At 40.6% G+C, this 20,600-nt stretch overlaps 1 protein-coding gene across 1 annotated transcript in view; it reads left to right on the top strand.

Annotated features, from left to right (window-relative positions):
* The first annotated feature begins 10,455 nt into the window (after positions 1 to 10,455).
* Positions 10,456 to 20,600, top strand: part of LOC115797058 (high affinity immunoglobulin gamma Fc receptor I-like) — a 60,374-nt gene continuing 50,229 nt past the window's right edge. Inside the window, exon 1 of the mRNA XM_030753538.1 lies at positions 10,456 to 10,531. Within this exon, the coding sequence (XP_030609398.1) occupies positions 10,456 to 10,531 (76 nt within the window). The remainder of the gene's footprint in view (positions 10,532 to 20,600) is intronic.

Below are 20,600 nucleotides of genomic sequence, written 5' to 3'. Positions count from 1 at the left end.
TTTGGAGGGTTTAGCCGTTACACGTCTCCTCCAGCCAGAAACATCAGTTCTTATTGAGCATCCATCCAGTTTTCCTAACCAGGGGGTTTGTTAGTCCAGGCTTGTGTAGTGTATTTTCCTCGCCACTCACCATATTGCTTGCCTGTTGTTATTACTAATCAATCCGACCATGATGTGACCATTGGAGCTAGGGCTGCCATTGCTGAGATTAGTGCAATTCAGTCCATTCAGTGCAAGGAACAGAGCATACCTGACGCTTTGTCCTCTGAATCTCCAACTCCCAGACTTAACTTTAATTTAGGGGAGTCTCCTTTATCACCAGAGTGGAAGTTTCGGATAAGTGAGAGGTTGAATAACATCCCAGAAGTCTTTGCCAGGCATGACCTTGATTTTGGAAAAACTGACAAAGTGAAACATTAGATTAAACTCTCAGATCCCACCCCTTTTAAGCAGCGTCCTAGACCAATTCATCCCCAAGATCTGGATGCAGTGAGGCAACATCTGAGGGAGCTTCTTGAGGCTGGTGTCATCAGAGAATCTGAGTCGCCTTTTGCATCTCCGATTGTTGTTGTGAGGAAAAAAAATGGAAGTGTGCGGCTCTGTATTGACTATTGGAAACTGAATCTACAAACCATCAAAGATGCATATGCACTGCCAAAGTTGGAGGACACTTTCACTGCTCTTTCTGGTTCGGAATGGTTCTCTGTTCTTGATCTTAAATCTGGATATTATCAGATTGAAGTGGATGAGGCAGATAAATGCAAAACAGCTTTTGTGTGTCCCTTAGGATTTTGGGAATTTAGCAGAATGCCACAGGGAGTTACCAACGCACCCAGTACCTTTCAAAGGCTTATGGAGAAGTGTGTGGGGGACATGAATTTAAGAGAAGTCTTAGTTTTCATTGATGACCTCATAGTGTTTGCACCCACACTAGAAGAACATGAGGAAAGGCTACTAAAAGTTTTGCATCGCTTAAAAGAGTTTGGCCTTAAGCTGTCCATAGAAAAATGCGTGTTCTTTCAGAAATCTGTGAAATATTTGGGACATGTTGTGTCGAAAGATGGCGTGCAAACAGACCCTGATAAGATCGAGACCCTCAAATCGTGGCCTGTCCCAAAGAACTTGAAAGAGTTGCGCTCATTTCTAGGCTTTGCTGGATATTACCGTCGATTTATACAGGGCTATTGTTCAATCGTTAAGCCTCTACATGACCTTACTGCGGGGTATCCGCCATTGCAAAAGAAGAGCCACTCTGTTGTCAGTTGGAAACGCTATCACAATCCCAAGGAGCCATTTGCGAGTCGTTGGTCTGACGCTTGTCAAAAAGCTTTTGAATCTGTTATAGACAAGCTCACTTCTACCCCAGTTCTTGCCTTTGCTGACCCTCATAAGCCATACATTTTGCACACTGATGCAAGTTCCACTGGTTTAGGTGCTGTCTTGTACCAAGAGCAACAAGGGCAAAACAGAGTTATCGCGTATGCAAGTCGTGGTCTTTCCAAGAGTGAGTCTAAGTATCCTGCACATAAACTGGAATTTTTGGCCCTTAAGTGGGCAGTCACTGATAAATTCCATGATTACTTATATGGAATCCCTTTTACCGTGATTACTGACAGCAATCCATTAACATACTTGTTAACTTCAGCTAAACTGGATGCCACAAGTTATAGATGGTTGTCAGCTTTGTCTACTTTTTCGTTCAAAATTATTATATCAAAATGGAAGACACAACGTTGATGCTGATGCTCTCTCACGCAGGCCACACGGCAACTTGACTAATGACCCAATGTCTCAAAAAGAAAAGGAGAGAATCCTGAAGTTCGTTCAACATCACCTGGATGATGCATCTGTCGCTGCCATTGATCAGCAAACCGTAAAGGCGATTTGTGACCACCAGCTTGTTTACAGCAGTCATGATAGAATGTCTATCACTGCATTTGTCCATTCGCTTTCAGTACGGGCCGAGTGTTTGCCTGATAGTTTTGTAAATGACGCTCAATTTGCTTCTCCCTGGATCACTCAATTATCTACTGCTGAACTGGCTGATAAACAAAGACAAGATCAGGCCCTGAGGTATGTCATAGCTCTGCTAGAAACTGGGGACACCCCACCATCCACCTCAAGGACTGAGCTTCCTGAACTGCCCTTTCTCCTTCAAGAACAAAATCGCTCCAAAATGGCATTCTCATGAGGAGGAGGATAGTTGGGGACCAAATCTTTCATCAGCTTGTTTTACCTCAGGAATTCCGAGATGAAGTATTGACAAACCTGCATGACCATATGGGACATCTGGGCACTGAGCGCACACTGGATTTGGTGCGTCGCAGGTTTTATTGGCCAAGAATTTGGCTGTTGACATTCAGAAGAAAATAAAAACCTGTGAGAGATGCATAAAACGCAAGGCTCTTCCTGAAAGAGCAGCGCTACTCATCAACATTTGTACCCAGCGGCTGCTTGAACTTGTGTGCATGGATTTTCTGTCATTAGAACCAGATAGGAGTAACACCAAAGACATCTTGGTGATAACTGATCATTTTACAAAGTATGCCGTTGCAGTCCCTACTTCCAACCAAAGGGCTAAAACTGTTGCAAAATGTCTCTGGGACAGTTTTCTGGTCCATTATGGCATGCCTGAGAAACTACATAGTGATCAAGGGCCAGATTTTGAATCCAGACTCATTAAAGAACTCTGTAAGATGACAGGCATACAGAAGACCAGAACAACTCCTTACCATCCACAAGGTAATCCGGTAGAGCGATTTAACAGAACACTCTTGGATATGCTGGGAACATTATCTACTGAAGACAAAAGCCACTGGAAAGATTTTGTTAAACCATTGGTTCATGCTTATAACTGCACCCGCAACGAAGTCACTGGATATTCACCATATGAGCTCATGTTTGGGCGGCAACCTCGTCTCCCCATTGACTTGGCTTTTGGACTACCTGTGAACAACGGTACCTTGAGTCATTCACAGTATGTTCAAAACCTTAAATCCATCTTGGAAAAGAGTTACAGGATCGCCAGTGAGAATGCACAGAAAGTGATGGGGAAAAACAAAATGCGGTTTGATCAGCATGTAGTTCCATCTAAACTCAACATCGGTGACAGAGTATTGGTTCGTAATGTGAAGCTTCGGGGCAAGCACAAGCTTTCAGATAAATGGGAACCAGATGCCTATGTTGTGATCAAGCAAGCTGGAACCCTACCAGTGTACACGGTACGTCCAGAAAATAAAGCCAAACCAGTACGAACATTACATCGTAATCTCTTGCTACCATGTGGATACCTACCTGTACCATCAACACCTGAAAAGAAGGGGAAAGCACCGGAAGTTGCATCATTCATTTCTCCGGGTGAGGATTGTGCACAGCCTTGCTCAGGTGAAGATGATGATGATGACCTGATCCCATATCACTGGTATGATTTACCTGCTATAGAACCTGCCAGGGTAACTACAATTGTTGATTTTCCCAGTCCAGCGACAGTCGTTCCAGCCGCTGTGAAAAGACCACCTGTGGCTCAATTTTCTGAATCTGAGCAAGGGGAGCCCCTGACCGGGGTGGGTGTGACCCTGGAGAGATTTTCTAACTCTGGATCTGAGATCAATGATACGCCTGAGGCCGAGTTACCAGAGAGTACATCCTTAGCTGTTGATCAAACCAGTGATGTTGGTGCCAATTTGGAATCTCCTGGTTCCCTCTCCTCTGAGCAATCTGGCACCCCAGATACCTCGAATTCTGACCTTGAATCACCTGTGCGTAGGTCCACCCGGGTTAGAAAGCCACCAGATAGATTACAATATGGTAACCTGGGGGAACCCCTTCTAAGAAGTATACAGTCCTTGTTTCATGGTCTAGCCATGGCCGTTGTTCCCATTTTAGGGGAAGATGATGTGTGTCTAGCTAGTGTTACTAGGCAGCCTGTAGTACAGCAGCAACCATTGTCAGGTGCAGGGACGCACCTGAGATAGGGGGGGAGCATGTAACCCTTGTTACCTTGAACGCAGCACATGGCACACCTCAGCTGTCATGATTACGCAGCACATGGCACACCTCAGCTGACATGATTACGCAGCACATAACACACCTCAGCTGAAACGGTTGGCTCTCCTGTTTTGCTGTCACTGCTGAGCGGCACGCTAAGATCTAGCAGGGAGGTCTACGTTTGGGTTTTTGGCTCCTGCTGTGGCTGGTGCACTCTGTTGTCTGACGCGGAAACTCAACTGCAGAATCATTGTGCAAATACTCAGCGGTCAGGTTTTTTTGGGCATGCTTCAAGACACAGCTCAAGTGGGGAAAATTGGATGGCATGCTGGTAGGAATATTTGTATTTCCTTTGGGATTTGGACTTTGTTCCCTGTCTTTCTAATAAGAGAACCTTGAACTGAACTGACTCCACTCGCACTTTGCAAAGGTGCACACACTGAACTGAGATGGACTAAAGTGATTCCAACATCTGAATGAGAATGAAGATATGTCCAATGTGAACTGTTTATTGTGTGTCTTTGTTGTTTTGTTTTGTTGTTGGTCTACAAAATTACATCTGTGATCACAGTAACATCTTGTTTCCTTGAGTGATTCATTGTTCACACCATTCAGGCTCCACAAAGGACAGTTCTTCTGCGTACAGTTATAATAACTTATTTTCCATTGCATATCATTTGGTCTACCTCTGTTGTGGGTTACATTTGGTTTATATTCTGTGTGTCACTGTGGCTCAGCTAACATTATAGCAATAACAGCAGCCTTTAAGTCAATGAACCATCAGTTTGAATTTGTATTTGAGGAAGACAAAAACATCCCAGTGAAATGCAAACTGAGCCTGGCTGATCTGAAGTGTGTCTGCAGCAGAGGCCATGCTCTCACAGGAGGACAATGATGCAGCTGCTGCAGCTCTGAAACCACAAAGAGCAGCTTTTAATGTTAGTTTGGATGAAGGTGCCACCAAATTAATGAACTTGATGCTGGTTTTTGTGGTGGAGGAGATGCAACCAATATTGCAGTGATGTAGCATAAATGCCATCCAAGGTGGAGCTACAGTAGTATAATTATGTAATAAGTCAATAAATACCATAATTAAGTTTGTTATTAGTTTGATGAAATAATTTAACCAAATAACCAAAACCAAACAAAAATATTTTTAAAAAGCAAATAACATATTTATAGCCTTATTATTGCAGCTGAAATTGTTTTTGTTTTGTACTCAGTGTTTATACTTTAGGAACAGTTTTCTAGAATACTCAAAGCTGCAGTATACGACAAAATAACAGCACCTGTTCATTTAAATTATGCTCATGTGTTAAGACACAAACTACTTGCAGACTGGAGCAGTCAGGGATCAAACCAGCAACCTTGCTATTAGTAGGTGAGTTGCTCTACATCCTGAGCTACAGCCACCCCTTGAAGGCCAGCTGTCATAGGGCGACAGGCAGGGTACACCCTGGACAGGTCACCAGTCTGTCAAAGGGCAAACACAGAGAGGCAGACAACCATTCACGACCTGTGGGTCATTTCTCAAAAAAACAGCACTGATATTTTAGTATGGTATAACTTTAAGTTACCTCTTAGCTACAGGCTTATCTGTACCATCTCTTCACTAAAAATAAAGAAATGAAACATGATCTCATGAACTGCTGAACTAAAATAAGGACGATCAACTGAAGCTAAATGTGTGCTGCCTTCCAGAGAACAGATTTTAGCTCTGATAGCTGACAGCAGAGAGAGAGATCGGCTCTTTGCTGCTGCTGCAGACATGAAACACTACTGATCAGCAGTTTCCTCATGCAAGCCAGTCATTTTATTAAAGCGCTGTGTTATAGACATTGTGCTATATTCAATATAGGGCTGCATCTCTTTATATCTACCCATGTTTCCACAGTAAATTGAATGCATGCTGAGAAAAAAAGAAAGCACTACAAAAACATGTATTATAGCAAGCAGAGCAAATGTCCAGTTCCCCTTTACACATGCAGAGATGTGGCAGCAATAACAAGGCTTCAGTCACACCACAGCTAATGTGTTTTTAGTAAACATTCAATTTCATACTCAGTAGATGTGCAGTCATACTGTGGGGAGAAGAAGTATTTGATACGGTGCTGACTTTGCAGGTTTCCTCACCTACAAATGGACTAGTTCTTATATAGCACTTTTCTACTCAGTATGAGCACTCAAAGCACTTATACAACCTGTTTGCATTCACCCATGCACTCCCATTCATACAAGCACTTCCATTTTCACGAAGCTAAGTGCTTTTTAATTAACTAACATTCACACGCATTCATACTCCGACAGAACGGTCGGAGAGCAACTTGGGGTTAAGTATCTTGCCCAAGGATACATTGGCATGTAGCCTGGAGTAGCCAGGATTCGAACCGCTGACCTTCCGATCAGGAGGTGACCTGCTCTACCTACCGAGCTACAGCCACCCCAAAAAGAATGGAGAGGTCTGTAATTTTATCGTAGGTGCACTTCAACTGTGAGACACAGAATCTAAAACAAATCCAGAAAATCACATTGTATGATTTTTAAACAATTAATTAGCATTTTATTACTGCCAATGATTTTGTAGTTCAAAGCAGTTTGTGATCACTCTCTAAAACCTGGCAATGCTTCTGCCCCCTACAACATTACATCAGGGACAGTGTCAGAAGATGAGGCCCAGTAAGAGTCATTCTGTCAGAGTTTGAGTGAACAGTTGATCAGTGAGTTAGCCTCAAAATACACTAACACCACTGATTCCCATCAAACTAGATAACAGGTTGTGGGAGGAGGGAGCAAAACCCAAGATTGCAGCACGCCTCAGGACTCTGCTTTCCACAACCACTTCTGGATCGCAGGAGTTCAGAGGCAGCTGCAGCAGAAGGTAATTGCACCACAGCCTCAATTTATTGATTCTAGGCTTATTCACAGCTTAATATCCTAGTAGAAAGTCTCTCTGAAGCTCTTCTTGTCTCTGCACTGAATGCCAACACACCAAACTTCTCCAGCTGACCTTGTCTTTTCTGGAAATCAACATGAATTAATACAGTTTGTTGTTTTTGAAGCTCTTTGCTCTCCTCTGTGCTATAGATTTACTTCCAGCAGCCACAGTGCCCACTAGTCCTGAAACAGAAGCAATGGAAAATTACATCTCAGATTCCCGAGCCACCAGGATAATCAGACCTCCCTCTTCCCCAGTTGGTGCCAAGTTGTTCTTTGTGGAAAAAAAATGAAGAACAAGTTGGCACGTTCTTCTAGAAAACATTGTAGAAATAGATGCATCAGACTATGAGGTGGGCACCATCTTGTCCTGGGTAGTTAATAACAAAATGCATACATGTGCCTTTTTAATTTGGTCGTTTCTCTTTTGCAGAATGCAAGTACGATATGGAAAACTGCTGGCAGTGAAACTAGCCCTAGAAGAATGGAGGCACTGGCTGAAGAGAGCAGAACAACCATCATGATTTGGACCGATCATAAGAACCTTGAATACTTGCAGTCAGCCGAATGACTCGACTCTCACCAAGCACGATGGTCCCTTCTTTGAAAGATTCAGGTTTGTCATTACTTATTGCCCAGAATCTTGAAATGTAAAACCTGATGCCTTGTCTTGCCAGTTTTCCACCACACACACCCACAAGTGACCTCAATCAGTCCTCCCTGCCTGCTGTGTGCTCAGAACAGTCACTAGAGGACCAAGGAGGACCATCAACAGGTTGTAGGACATCTGCTTCCTCTGCAGGTGTCAGAAATAAAGAGCTGGCCACACACCGTGAACAGGAGTGAAGATAAATGATTGTAATACTGCCATCACACTTTATGAGCAAGATAAGAGGAGGACAGGACATGCAGCCGACCTTACAGTCATTTCAAACCCTGAATAAAATCACCTTAAATTGAACCCTGCAGCATGATCCTGATCCACAGAACAGTTTAAAAATAACTTACAAGTTTCTAAAGAAAAATGAGGAAACAATTATGACCTGCAAAATATGTCACCTGACTTGAAGTAGCACAACTCCTTTGCATATCATAGAGAAAGGTAGGAACACAACACACAAGAAAGAAGCTTACATGTTTGCAGTGGACAGGAAATGTAAACACGTCACCAACTGCTGCGGTCAAAGCTACAGGAGCTGTTTGAGGGTGTAAAAGGAAGGAAGCACAGAGAGGCTGCAGCCAGAAGAAGAAGTCTGAGACAAACTCTGATCTTGTCTGTATTAAACGCAGCTTCTTTTTCTGCTTCTACTTCTCGTAGCTGCTGCTTCACTCTTTCTCTTTACAGGAAGTTTTCAGACGTGTCGCTGCTGGATGTGAGGATGGGACCCACTTTGCTCTGTGAGCTGGGCCTATTCTGTGAGTACATCACTGACTTCTATAGTTTGATTCATACTGACTGATAAACATGTTTCAGTGAGAAGAACAGAGTATCAGTCATTTGGAGCATTTCAGTTCATTTGAACAGAGGACTCTCATGTTTGTTATCAACATGGTTGTTTGTAGCCTGGATTAGATTTTAGTGCACTGACTCAGATTAGAGTGGAGCTGCTTTAGTTTATCTAAGAAAGGTTTGTTTCTGCATCTGTGATCATTTGATGCATTTTACATCTTAATCTAAAATGCAGCCAATCACAGCAGCCACTGCTAAAAGCCCAAGTGTTTTATTTCTGCCATATTTGAGTGTGTCTTTCGTTTGATGATGTCTGAAGTTTATGCTTTTATTGTAGTGCTCTGTACGCTCCTCTGCACTGGACACGTTCAAGGTGACTGAACACTTTCACTTTTTCAGTTTTTGTTTTAATTAGCAATAAAGATTCATCTCAGCCTGCTGCATTAAATATTATTTAATATTTGAAAATACAGTATAAACACAGATGTTGCCTCCTATAGTGCATAATAGTGTGTTAGATTGTTAATGTTGTGGTTGTGTTGGATTCTAGATGCTGTGTTAACTATTGAACCCAACTGCTCCAGTTTTTTCATTGGAGAGTTTGTTACCTTCATGTGTGACATGAATAAAGGAGCAGACACTGACTGGTATTACAAACTCAACAAGGATGGTCGAGAATTTATCCGCTACAACACAAACAAAGACTACAGATTACAAATAACATCTACAGGTTACAGTGGTAAATATCAGTGTTCTGGTCGCTGGAAGGGCTCAAATTATACAGAGAGCAGTAACATTGTCTCTGTAACTGTATCAGTCCTCAGTGCCAATAGTATAAATTTATGATCTCTGTTCAAATTCTCTGAATCTGAATTATAAACACAGAGAAAAAAAAATTAATGTTGTCATGGAAACTTTTTCCTGATGCTGTGAAACTTTAACCAGGACGTCTGTATTTTACCTGTTACTTTGCTCACAGTGTACACAGCACTAAAATACTCACAGACTCTGTGATCATCATTACTACATGTGTGTGTTTTAATGTAAAACAACAACTGTGGATAAAATTAAATTAATAAGTAAAGAAGAAGAAAAGAGGAAACATCAAAATCTTCATAAAATTTAAGGTGACTGATGTTTCTGTTATCCACACAGAGCCCCCTTAACCCACTATTGTGTGTCCTTCAGTGAACTGTATTAGTTACATTCAGTGTGACTTCTTCAGGTCAGAGAATGGACAAACAGTTAAACTGGGTTTATTTACAGATCTACAACCTGAGTTACTGTAGTTCTGTCACCATGTTGAGATAGAAATTAAAATGATCTCAAACTGCAGAGAAAAAACAAACAAAAAGTAAAGAAATATTTAGATTTGCTGCAAATGGGAAGCTGCATAACATTAAAACATACTTTAAATTTTAATTGTTGAATAATTTTTGGATTCATAGTTAATTCTGTGTGCATATTTTCCCTTCTCATTCATATCTGCAGGTACATACAGGGCCACACTGACAGCAGGAACAACAATCATACCAGTAGGGGGCAGTGTGACACTGACCTGCTCTGTGGGGACCTCTGCTGAGTGGAAATATGAGTGGTTCAGACGCACCCAAAGAACCACTGAAGTTCAAATCAGAAGAGATGATCAACAAAACAGCGTTATCAGAGTATCTCAAGGAGGAATCTACAGCTGCAGAGTAAGAAGAGGAAACTCAGTTTACTACACTTATAAAAGTGATGAAGTCAGCATTAAGATAACCTGTGAGTTCAGTAATTTAGTTTGAAACATTCACTCATGATTAGCAAACATACAATGTTAAGTTTTCTCTGTTGATTTCATGTTTCTGTTTGTATCTCAACTGTTAACATCTGTAAACAGTTTCCAATAAAGTTGCTGTAAAACAACAACAACACAACTGGCCTCAGATATTCAGCGGTGAGACGATCACTCTGACATGTGAGGTGCAGGAAGGAGGTGAACCCACTGAGTGGGAGTATGATGGAGAGGACCCAGGCAAACCACACAGTGGACACACAATAATTCTTTGACATTCAGATTTTCTGAGTCCAGCAGTGGAGACTACATGTGTAAGAGTCGACGCAGAGATGACTCATATTCTTCAACAGAGTGGAGTGAAGCCTTCACACTGTCAGTAACAAGTAAGTCATGTTTGTTGTGTGATCAATGTTTTATTAAAATTGTTGAAATTGATTTTGATGTCAGGCTGTAAAAATGTGTTTTTGTTAGTACATGTTGAGATTAGAGAGATTTTAGATGTTTAGGTAGTCTCACTCTTAAAGTTCATATTAAATATTTGGGATTCAATATTGCTGCAAAATTGAATTCAGTATTCAGAGAATAAACATTGAGATAAAATCTTTATTGAACAGATGAACCCCGTCCTGTCCTCACTGTGTCTCCATCATGGCTGAGTCCTGGAGCCTCAGTAACTCTGAACTGTGAGGTTGAACATCCGTCTGCAGGATGGAGCTTCTACTGGTATAAAGCTGTTCCTGATCTATCAGAGAAATCCTACAGTTATGAGCTGCTACCTGATGGCAGTGGGACTGCACAGGACTCCTACATCATTGATGGACAGACACACACAGCAGGATATGTGTGTAGAGCTGGAAGAGGAGACCCAGAGTATCACACTGATCACAGTGAACCAAAGTTTGTCTGGTCTGCAGGTCAGTTTGTTTCTATCCTTTCAATAAGCTGATGTTATGTCATCATTTGTATTCATACTGAGACACACTGCACTGATAACTAAAACAAACATGATGTCAGATTTCAAATGTTTTCTGTTGCAGTAAATCTTTCTTCATGTTGCTGCTTGTATTAATTATCTTTACTTATGCAGGTCTAAGAGTCTCAGCTTAGAGTCAGTAAAGATAAAACAGTCAAAACATGAAACTAAAAACTCAAAGATGTCAGCAGGCAGGTTATTGAAAAAGATGAAGCAACAGCTCGAGAGCAGCAACTACAGATGGCAGGTTATAAAGTATTTGGTTTCCCATTAAGGACAAAAAGGGTGTTTATTAATTAGTTGTATATAAAATAAACTTAAAGATCCCTTCAGTGGCGTAGTGGTTAGCAAATGAAAGGTCGCTGGTTTGATTCCAGTTCAAAGGAACAAATCCTCTTTGGGGTTGTGTCAGGAAGAACATCCTGCATAAAACTGCCAAATCAAACATGTGGAGCATGTGGCGCCCCCTTGTGGAAAAAGAGCAGCTGAAATTAGTTTTTTCTAAATAATGTTAATACTGATCTTCAGAAATGGAAACAAAATAAACATTAAAGTAGAAAAATATTTCTAACATGCTGTTTTTAATCCTAACATCTGTGAGCTTTGTCTCCTCCCTGCATGTTTCCAGATGTTCATTCAGCAGCGTCTCTCACAGTGAGTCCTGACAGAGTGCAACACTTCACCTCTGACTCTGTCTCACTGACCTGTGAGGGAAACTCTGCTGAGTGGAGAGTGAAGAAGTTCACTGAGGACGGCCGACTGAACTCTGACTGTAGGACAATGACTGGATCCACATGTAACATCAACACATCACAGTCAGGTACTGCAGTGTACTGGTGTGAGTCTGGATCAGGAGAGTTCAGCAGTGCAGTCAACATCACTGTACAGGGTATGTTATTATACATTTTCTTCTTGTATTTTAATGATTTGGATATCATGTGGAGTAATTCTATGAAGCAAAACAAGTAAAGATGAGAGTTTCTGACAATTTTATGCATCTCACAAAACAACATAATATTCTTAGTTTTTGTTATCATTTTAGTCATTTTTTCTTAAAGAGATTTACCAAAAACTATCAAATGCATATTTTATATCACAAAGTAGCTCAAGATGTCATCAAAATGTATCATGTAAAAAGGTGCAGTTGTATTAAAGGTTATGCTGTATTTGACCCATCTCATCCATCACATGGAGTTCTTACTCTTCTGCCCTCTGGGAGGAGGTACTGCAGCTACCACACAAATACAATCAGACTGTGCAACAGCTTCATTCCACAAGACATCAGGCTCCTGAACTCCAACCTGAAGTGATAGACACACAAACACACATGCACACACACACACACACACACACACACACACACACACACACACACACACACACTTACGGCGGACTCTGATACACACATACATACAGGAATTGAAATGGCAACTCTTCTGTATATATTGTACTGTGCATTTTTGTATTTATCCTACTGTGTATCTGCACTCTGTACTTTATCTGTCTTACACCTTTTTGTTCTATGTAGCTCAGATCTCAGCAAACTTGAATAATCTGGGGAATCATTTAAATAGTTTTAGCTTGGGTAACTTTTTAGTTTGCAGAAACCAAAATTTTAAATGTGGCTGCATTTCATCATCATCATCATCATCCCCCCCCCCCCCCCCCCCCCCTTCTCCCAGTGAAAACTTCCACCACCACAGTTTCCAAAGAGAACTCAGTCACATATTTTTCCTTATTGTGATGAAGATTTGGTTTAGGGAATTTTTTTGTGATATGACCTTAACCTCTTCGATCCTGGAGCTCCTTGTACTGGACTGTTATTAAAAAGCACGTGAGGCCAGTTTTTGCAGGTTGCTGAGTGCAGCACATTTACTGAGGAGGCTGTATAGCACTACTGTGGCTTAATGAATGGAGCATTTGTTGTGCTTCATTCCTGTTGCAACAACAATAACCCAGACCTTAAGAGGAGAAGGTTTCATGTCACAACTTAAAACAAGTACTATAGAAATTATTTCATAATAATAGGACACATACAGAAGTTTTTAAATATACAAGATTAGATATTAGATCTTAATGGTGAAAAGCATTTGTTCAATCTGTTTATTATTATTGTGTGTCAGCTTTTTCTAAAAGTCTGCACCAGCTGATGTGACTGAAACAATTGTGTTTGATTGTGTCACAGATGATCCTGATGCTCCTATCCTGGTGAGTCCTGTTCATCCTGTGACTGAAGGAGCTTCTGTTAGTCTGAGCTGCAGTTTGAGGACACAAAAAATACTTTCCAATGTGTTTTTCTATCACAATGACAAACTTATTCAAAATGATACCCGAGAGGAGCTGAAGATCTCTGCAGTGTCAAAGTCTGATGAAGGTTTCTACAAGTGTGAATACTCAGGAAGAGAGTCACCACAGAGCTGGATGTTAGTTAAAGGTGAGCAGGATCAAAGCATTTGATGAATATTTGGAAATGATTTTGATGACTGAGAAGGAAAATATCCAATATAATTACAGTTTATTAATAATTGTGTGTTGTTACAGTAACTGTGTCAGCAGCTGTGTGGCTGATTGTTGGACTGGTTTGTGGAGTCTCTCTCCTCATTATTCTCCTGCTCTTGTTGTATCGCTGCAGACAGTCCAAGTGTGAGAGCCTCTTCTTTTGATGCTGGATCAGATATTTTATTTACTACACACACTTTAATTATTCAGACATAAACATCATTCTGATGTCATTGTGTAATAACATGTGTCTCTTTCACAGATTCATGCTTCACCAGGTTGGTATAAAACCTTTTATTATTATTATTTTAAACCTGCATCAGTTATTTTGAATTTATTGTGTTTCTTTCATGTTTCAGGTCGATCCAGTCTGAGAGTCACAGTTCGAGCTCCACCACAAATCATGGAGTCAACCAGGATGAAACTCATGAATACGACTCTCTTCATCCTGGTCAGCACTTAAACTGATCTTTATTATCATTATTAATATTGACTCTTCATTCAGTCTGCATTAACTCTGAAATTTCTCAGGTTCAGTTTCAGATTTTTTTTGCTCTTATTTTTGAAAAATTTGATATTTTGATAGAATTAAAATAATTACACTAATCCTGGTTTATTTGTTTTTTTATTTTCATTAAACTCTATGAATGAAAGTGTAAATTGTACAGTATATATTTTGAGCTGTTCGAGAGCTTTTTTGATTTAATGAGACTGACTGCAGGTGATCTGTTTACAATCCTGTAACTACAAATGTTACATTTCAGGTGCAGATGAACCCCAGAGTGTCACATACTCTCTGATTGAACTGAAAAACTTTGGAAAGAAGAGTGAGTGTGCAAAACACATGCAACACAGAAAAGTAACACAGAAAACACAGTATGCTCTCCTCCTCATGTGTCAAGTCTGCATTTGTGTCTTTGTTGGTCACTTCCTGTTTTATTTTGACAGCCCTGTGCTTTGTGTTTAGTTTTGCTTCCTCGTGTCATTAGTGTCATTTTGTTCTCCTGTGCAGCTGTCTCTCTCTTTCCCTGATTACCTAGTGTGTGCGTGTGTGTATTTAAAGTCTCAGTGTTTAAATCTTTGTTGTGTTGTTGTCTGTGCTCACTCAGCTGTGTGTTCCCCTGTTTAGTGATTTCCCCTTTTTTCACCCAGGCTCATTATTTTGATGTCAGTACAGCCTTGGTTGAGATTAGTTATTGTATTTGGAGTTTTTGTATCTTGTGAGAAGATTTCAGCATTAAAGCTGTTTTGAGTCCAGCTCTGCTTCACACGTCCTGCATTTGAGTCCAACTCTGCCTGCCACACATACACATATGACAGTTGCAGGTAATTATAGGTCAACATGGAGTTTAGTTACTCTCTTATCAATCTTAGCTACTACATAGGACCACTGCACATCAGCAGAGCTGAATCTTACACACATCGAGGTCCATTGAGAGTTTTGTGTGAGTTTTTCTGCTTTATATACAGAATGATGTTGTTATTGTACAGGATGGTATTGTTTGTCCAAGTGTCACAATCATTTAGGTTTTTGGGGAGTCTTTAAGTTGGTTATATCTGCCTGCAATTGTTCAGCTGGATTTACTGAATCACATCATCCACAGATTCGGACCCAAACCACAGTCACAAAACACACACATGCACATCAGACACATAAGCTGAGGCGTCAGTGTAACAACTGATTGTCATTTTCATTCCTTTCACTGTGTTGTTGTTGTAAAAAGTTTGAATCCACCTCTAAGTCCAGAAGCATCAACAGCTTTGTGTCATAAACCTGCTGAACAAATGTGTCCTGAGGTCTGATCTTCTCTTTTAGAGGACAGGCTGATGTATGCTGAGGTCAACAAAAAACAAAAGAACAACAAGAAAACAGGTGAGTAAAGTCTGCATCACCTCCACTGAATATTCTTCAATATGTTTATTTTGTAGTTTCTTTTTATGTATTCATAATTCATCTGACTGGTATCTATTGCAGTGTAGTACCATCACAGAAAGTTTGGGGTGGGGGGGGTTGTGATCTGCTGAGTGTCCTTTGCGCTGCATTAGTGGAGACATCAGTCGTCCTCCTCCTGGATAATTATATTATTGTGTTTAATTATGATCTTACAGTCAGTTGTTTTAAATGATCTTTTCATCCACAGGAACATCGAGTCCTGCAGCTGATGCAGACGTTTATTCTGAAGTCCAATCAGGAAGCTCTCTCTGTAATTATGCTGCCATGCAGGCTGATTTATTCTTCACGTTATTAAACGGCTTCAGCCCAGAATATCTTTACATGCTGGAAATCACTTTGTCTGTTTGTGGTTGTCTTACAGGTCAGTGAGGAGAGCTGCAGCAGCAAAGCCAAAAGAAGCATTTGATGAAGCCGCTCTGGCTCCTCTGCTCCACAAATATCAGACATCATCTTTTTGTTTTGTTTTGTTTTGTTTGTTCAAGATTCAAAAAGACTTTATTGTCATTATATGTAAACATATAACGAAATTTGCGTTTTGTGTGTTTTATGGTTAGAAGATAATATTAAATATCGTATAGACTTAGTACGCTTATAGAATTTGAAATCCATGTTCTACAGTCAGTTGTTTTTCTATGTCATTGTTAAAGCTTTTGTATTTTTTGTATTTTATATGTATGTTTGAGTCTTCTGTTCAGCAGATGTTTTATGTTCTCAGCAAACAGCAGAGAGGAAACAAGGAATTCAAGGAGCACAGTGAGAATTTCATCAGCAGCTGTTTTCACAATTGTTATTTTTACAAAATCAATATAAATACAGCTTCAATTCTGTAAATGTTGGGATGCTGTGCAAATTGTAAACAAAAACAATGATTTTCAAATCTCATAAACTCATATTTTATTCACAAGAGAACATAAAAACATATCCAATGATTAAACTGAGATATTTTAATATTTCATGAAAAAATATTAGTTCATTTTTAATTTGATGATGGCTACACATTTGTTTTATACTTAGAGGATAATGTCATCTAGATTTACTATTCTATTTTAAAACTTTGAGTGTACCCTGTTCCAACAGCAGTGAGACCAAAGTGAGGAAGTACTAGTATGAATACCAGCAAATAGTTTTACTGTATCTGTCTAAAGATTTCCATTAGGTAAAAAGGAACATGATAATTACTGTAATATGCAAGCTGATGAATATGTTTAATGTTTTTTGCGTGTTTTTTAACCACTTTACACATCTGTAGTTTGGTGGAAAGTTTCATTTTTTAACATTTGAACGTTTTATGTTTGTGGCTGATTTTGGTTTGCTGTATAAAATGATCCACAAACCAACATCACAGCCACTGAAACAGTTTGTAACAACATGCGTTGGCTCGAGGTGAACAAGAGCTTCCACTGGAGGAGGCTGATGTTAAACTTCAGTGTTGGACAAACTGTTTGTGTTAAGGCAGCTGGTTTGTGGAATTCAGAGTATCAGAGAGCAGCACCGTTAATTATTTTAAATTCAGCCTGAAATCAGGTGTGAAAGCCTCCCAGCTCTGCAGTCAGAGAGGGACGAACATGAATGTCGCAGCCTTGTTTAACATGCTTTAAGTTTTGTTTATCTTTTATATTTCAGGTTTATTTACACACACTCATCAGACACTTTAGTAAGTACACTTTGCTCACTGGTTGGACCCACTTTTACCTTCAGTATTGCCTTAATTCTCCATGTCATACATTCAACAAGGAGCTGGAAACAGTCCTCAGAGATTTTGGTTCATATTGGCAGCAACTGACACACACATACACACACACACACACACACACACACACACACACACACACACACACACACACACACACACACACACAAGGTTGGGGTTATATTGGGCCACAATGATCTGATAGGCAGGTTAATGCATCTTACTGTCAAATTAGTTCGCTTGTCGTGTGCTGTAGCCTGGCATTGCTTCTGCTGACAACATGGAGATACTTCCCTTATTTCTTCTCATCCCCATGTAAAGTTGTGCTATTCACACTATTTGCTATGTTTGTGGCATTCATAGTATTTCAGCATTTGCAAACAAACAAAAAAAAATCACATATAATTCATATTTCTTCAAATGTTTTTCTTTTTTTTCCATTTGTTTTATAGTGGATGCTATCAGAGTACATAAACTGAATAAAATATATCCAGATTATATGATCTGTTTCTGTGAATCTAATTTTTAAAATAAATATAAAATCATCTTTTACAGTTTTTAAAAAACAATAAAATATCAAGTTTTTCTGATCTAGTAATTTATGATGGAGTATGATAACTCTCTGTGGTATCTACTCCAGCGTAGAATTGGCACATAGAAGATTTGGGGTGGGTATTGTGTTATATGAATTGTACTTTAATTGCTATACTCACCATTAATGAGGGCTGCATGATTATGGTTAAAAAAAAACCAAAACTTAAAAATTGATTATTACAATTATTTTGGTTTATATTGAGAACATGGGGCAGCACGGTAGCCTGGTGGTTAAGCAATGCTGCTTCACAGATAGAAGGTCTAGGTTTGAATCCACCTTGGCCCGGGCCTTTCTGTGTGGAGTTTGCATGTTCTCCACATGTCTGTGTGGGTTTTCTCCAGGTACTCCAGTTTCCTCCCACAGTCCAAAGACATGCAGTTACTGGGGTTAGGTTAACTGGTCATTCTAAATTGCCCACAGGTGTGAATGGTTGTCGGTCTCTCTGTGTTGGCCCTGTGACAGGCTGGCGACCTGTACAGCGTGTACCCTGCCTATTGCCCTGTGACAGCTGGGATAATGTTGTCACAGGGCAATATGCTGGGATAAGTGGAAGAGAATGGATGGATGGAGTGAGGACATGATTATTGATTCAATTTAGTAACAAAATTCTTTAATTGTATTATTATTATTTTTGGAGCATGTAGTGCCACATTCCTGCTGATGTGCAAATGTTTGCATCAAAATACAAACACAATTCAGAAAATATCAGCACGCTGTTTAAAATGTCAATAAAAACAGAGTGCAATGATTTGCAAATGTCATAGACCCAAATCTTATTCACAACAGAACACAGAAAACATCAAATATTTAAACTTAGAAGATGTTCCAATAATTAAAATATTAGGCTGTAAATCTTGTTTGTTTATTTAAGTATGTATTTATTTATTTTAGTTGAGAAAAGGATGTGTTAGAATAGATAAACGTTTACCTGTTTTTCTATGTATCACAATGTGTTCATCATAAACATGCACATGACCGTCAGATTGTAAGCACAAAACATACTCATACACACCCGGACCCTCCAGGTGAGGAAAGCAGGTAACGCCTGTTTCCTGATGTCACACACACACATACACACACCCCCACACACTCACGTGACGCTAAAATAAAAGAGCCGGCAGGAAGAAAGAAGTCAGACTCTCTTTCAGACACACAAATGGGTGTGAACTGACTGAGACTCTCCCTGCAGGTAAAAAGATCAACTACGGGTTTCTGTGTCTTTCTTTATTCAATGGTGGTCCGAACCTAACATTTTTTGGTCCTTCGAGAGCCGGGAGGGCAGTGAGGAGGTTTTTCCTAACGACAGCGGAGCAACGCCGGCAGACTGTCCGGACAGCCAGCTGCGATAGAGGCGCTGTGCAAAGACCCGAGACGTGAATTCGTTGTCAGGCCCGGCTTCATAGGTTTCTCCGCGGTCGCTGGGAACGCTTTCCTCGAGACCCGATCCACCAACGTGAAGACGACAGAAACCAGGTAGGACAAATCGTAGACTACTGAGTCGGACCGGGTCCGATTGCCATTATTACTTTAAGGGAAAGTTGGCTTTTCAGGGAAAACTGTAGTATACGTCCTCCGAACCGGGTTCGTGAGGTAACCGGCCATTGTAACTTTCAGGGAAAGTTCGCTTTTCAGGGAAAAGCGCCCTCAGAACAGGGTTCACGAGGGGCACCGGCCGAAGTAACTTTCAGGGAAAGTTAGCTTTTCAGGGAAAAGCGCCCTCAGAACAGGGTTCACGAGGGGCACCGGCCGAAGTAACTTTCAGGGAAAGTTAGCTTTTCAGGGAAAAGCATAGAGAAATAAAGTATAAAACGGTACCGTAGGTGTTCTCGCCGAAAGGAGAAAGTAAATATGTAACTCTAACGAACGGAGAGGTTTTAATTTGGCCTTAATTCGGAATTTTGGTGTTCTCGCCGTAAACAAAGATTTAAAATAGGCGCCATAAATACGCGTATGTGTGTGTGAATGTGAGTGACTGAGAGAGTGAAAGCTGCCATTGAAGTGGAAGCAGCAGCATGAAGAAAATCTAACGGTTTTCAACTTCATGGTCTGTTGAAGTACACAGTGAAGGGCGGATTTGGGTTTAGGTCTCAATAAAGACACGTGGTCTGTACGAGACAAAGCACAGGCTGATTGTACGTCAGAAACAATGGGTAAGTCCTCGTCGAAATGCGAGGCCGCCGTATTAGAGGGCGATGTAAAATTTATGGAATGGCATAAACAAGGGTCAACTCAATATATAAATAATGGAAGAAAAAATATGGGTTTAAGGGAAAGTTGGTAGTGACAGAATGTGAAAACTTAGTAACACAGCTGCAACAAAAAGCAGCATTTTGCAAGAAGGCGCAGTTGGAACTGCAGTGTGCAAAGTTGTGGCTGTTACAAGCTAAACGCCGACAGGAACAGCAGAAGGCAAAAGCCACAGCAGCAAAACCACCCACACACGTGCATGCAGCTGTAATAAAGGCAGATGAGGAAACTCACATTGTATGTAGATCCCAGCAAGACCGTAGTGGGCCTGACCCAGCAGCACCCGGAGCTGCGCCATGTTTAGAGGGGGGAGGGCCTAACGGGGCAAAACAAGCCGCGCCATGTTTAGAGGGGGGAGGGCCTAACAGGGCAAAACAAGCCGCGCCATGTTTAGAGGGGGGAGGGCCTAACGGGGCAAAACAACATGTGACCCAAGCAAGGGAAGGCTTAACAGCTGTTTCTCCCGCAGCTTTTTCTCCTATTGCAAGCCGCAC

This window comes from Archocentrus centrarchus, chromosome 18 (assembly GCF_007364275.1).
Source record: "Archocentrus centrarchus isolate MPI-CPG fArcCen1 chromosome 18, fArcCen1, whole genome shotgun sequence".
Taxonomy (NCBI): Eukaryota; Metazoa; Chordata; class Actinopteri; order Cichliformes; family Cichlidae; genus Archocentrus; species Archocentrus centrarchus.
The sequence above is the reverse complement of the archived record's forward strand: the minus strand, read 5'-3'. Positions and strand labels throughout refer to the sequence as shown.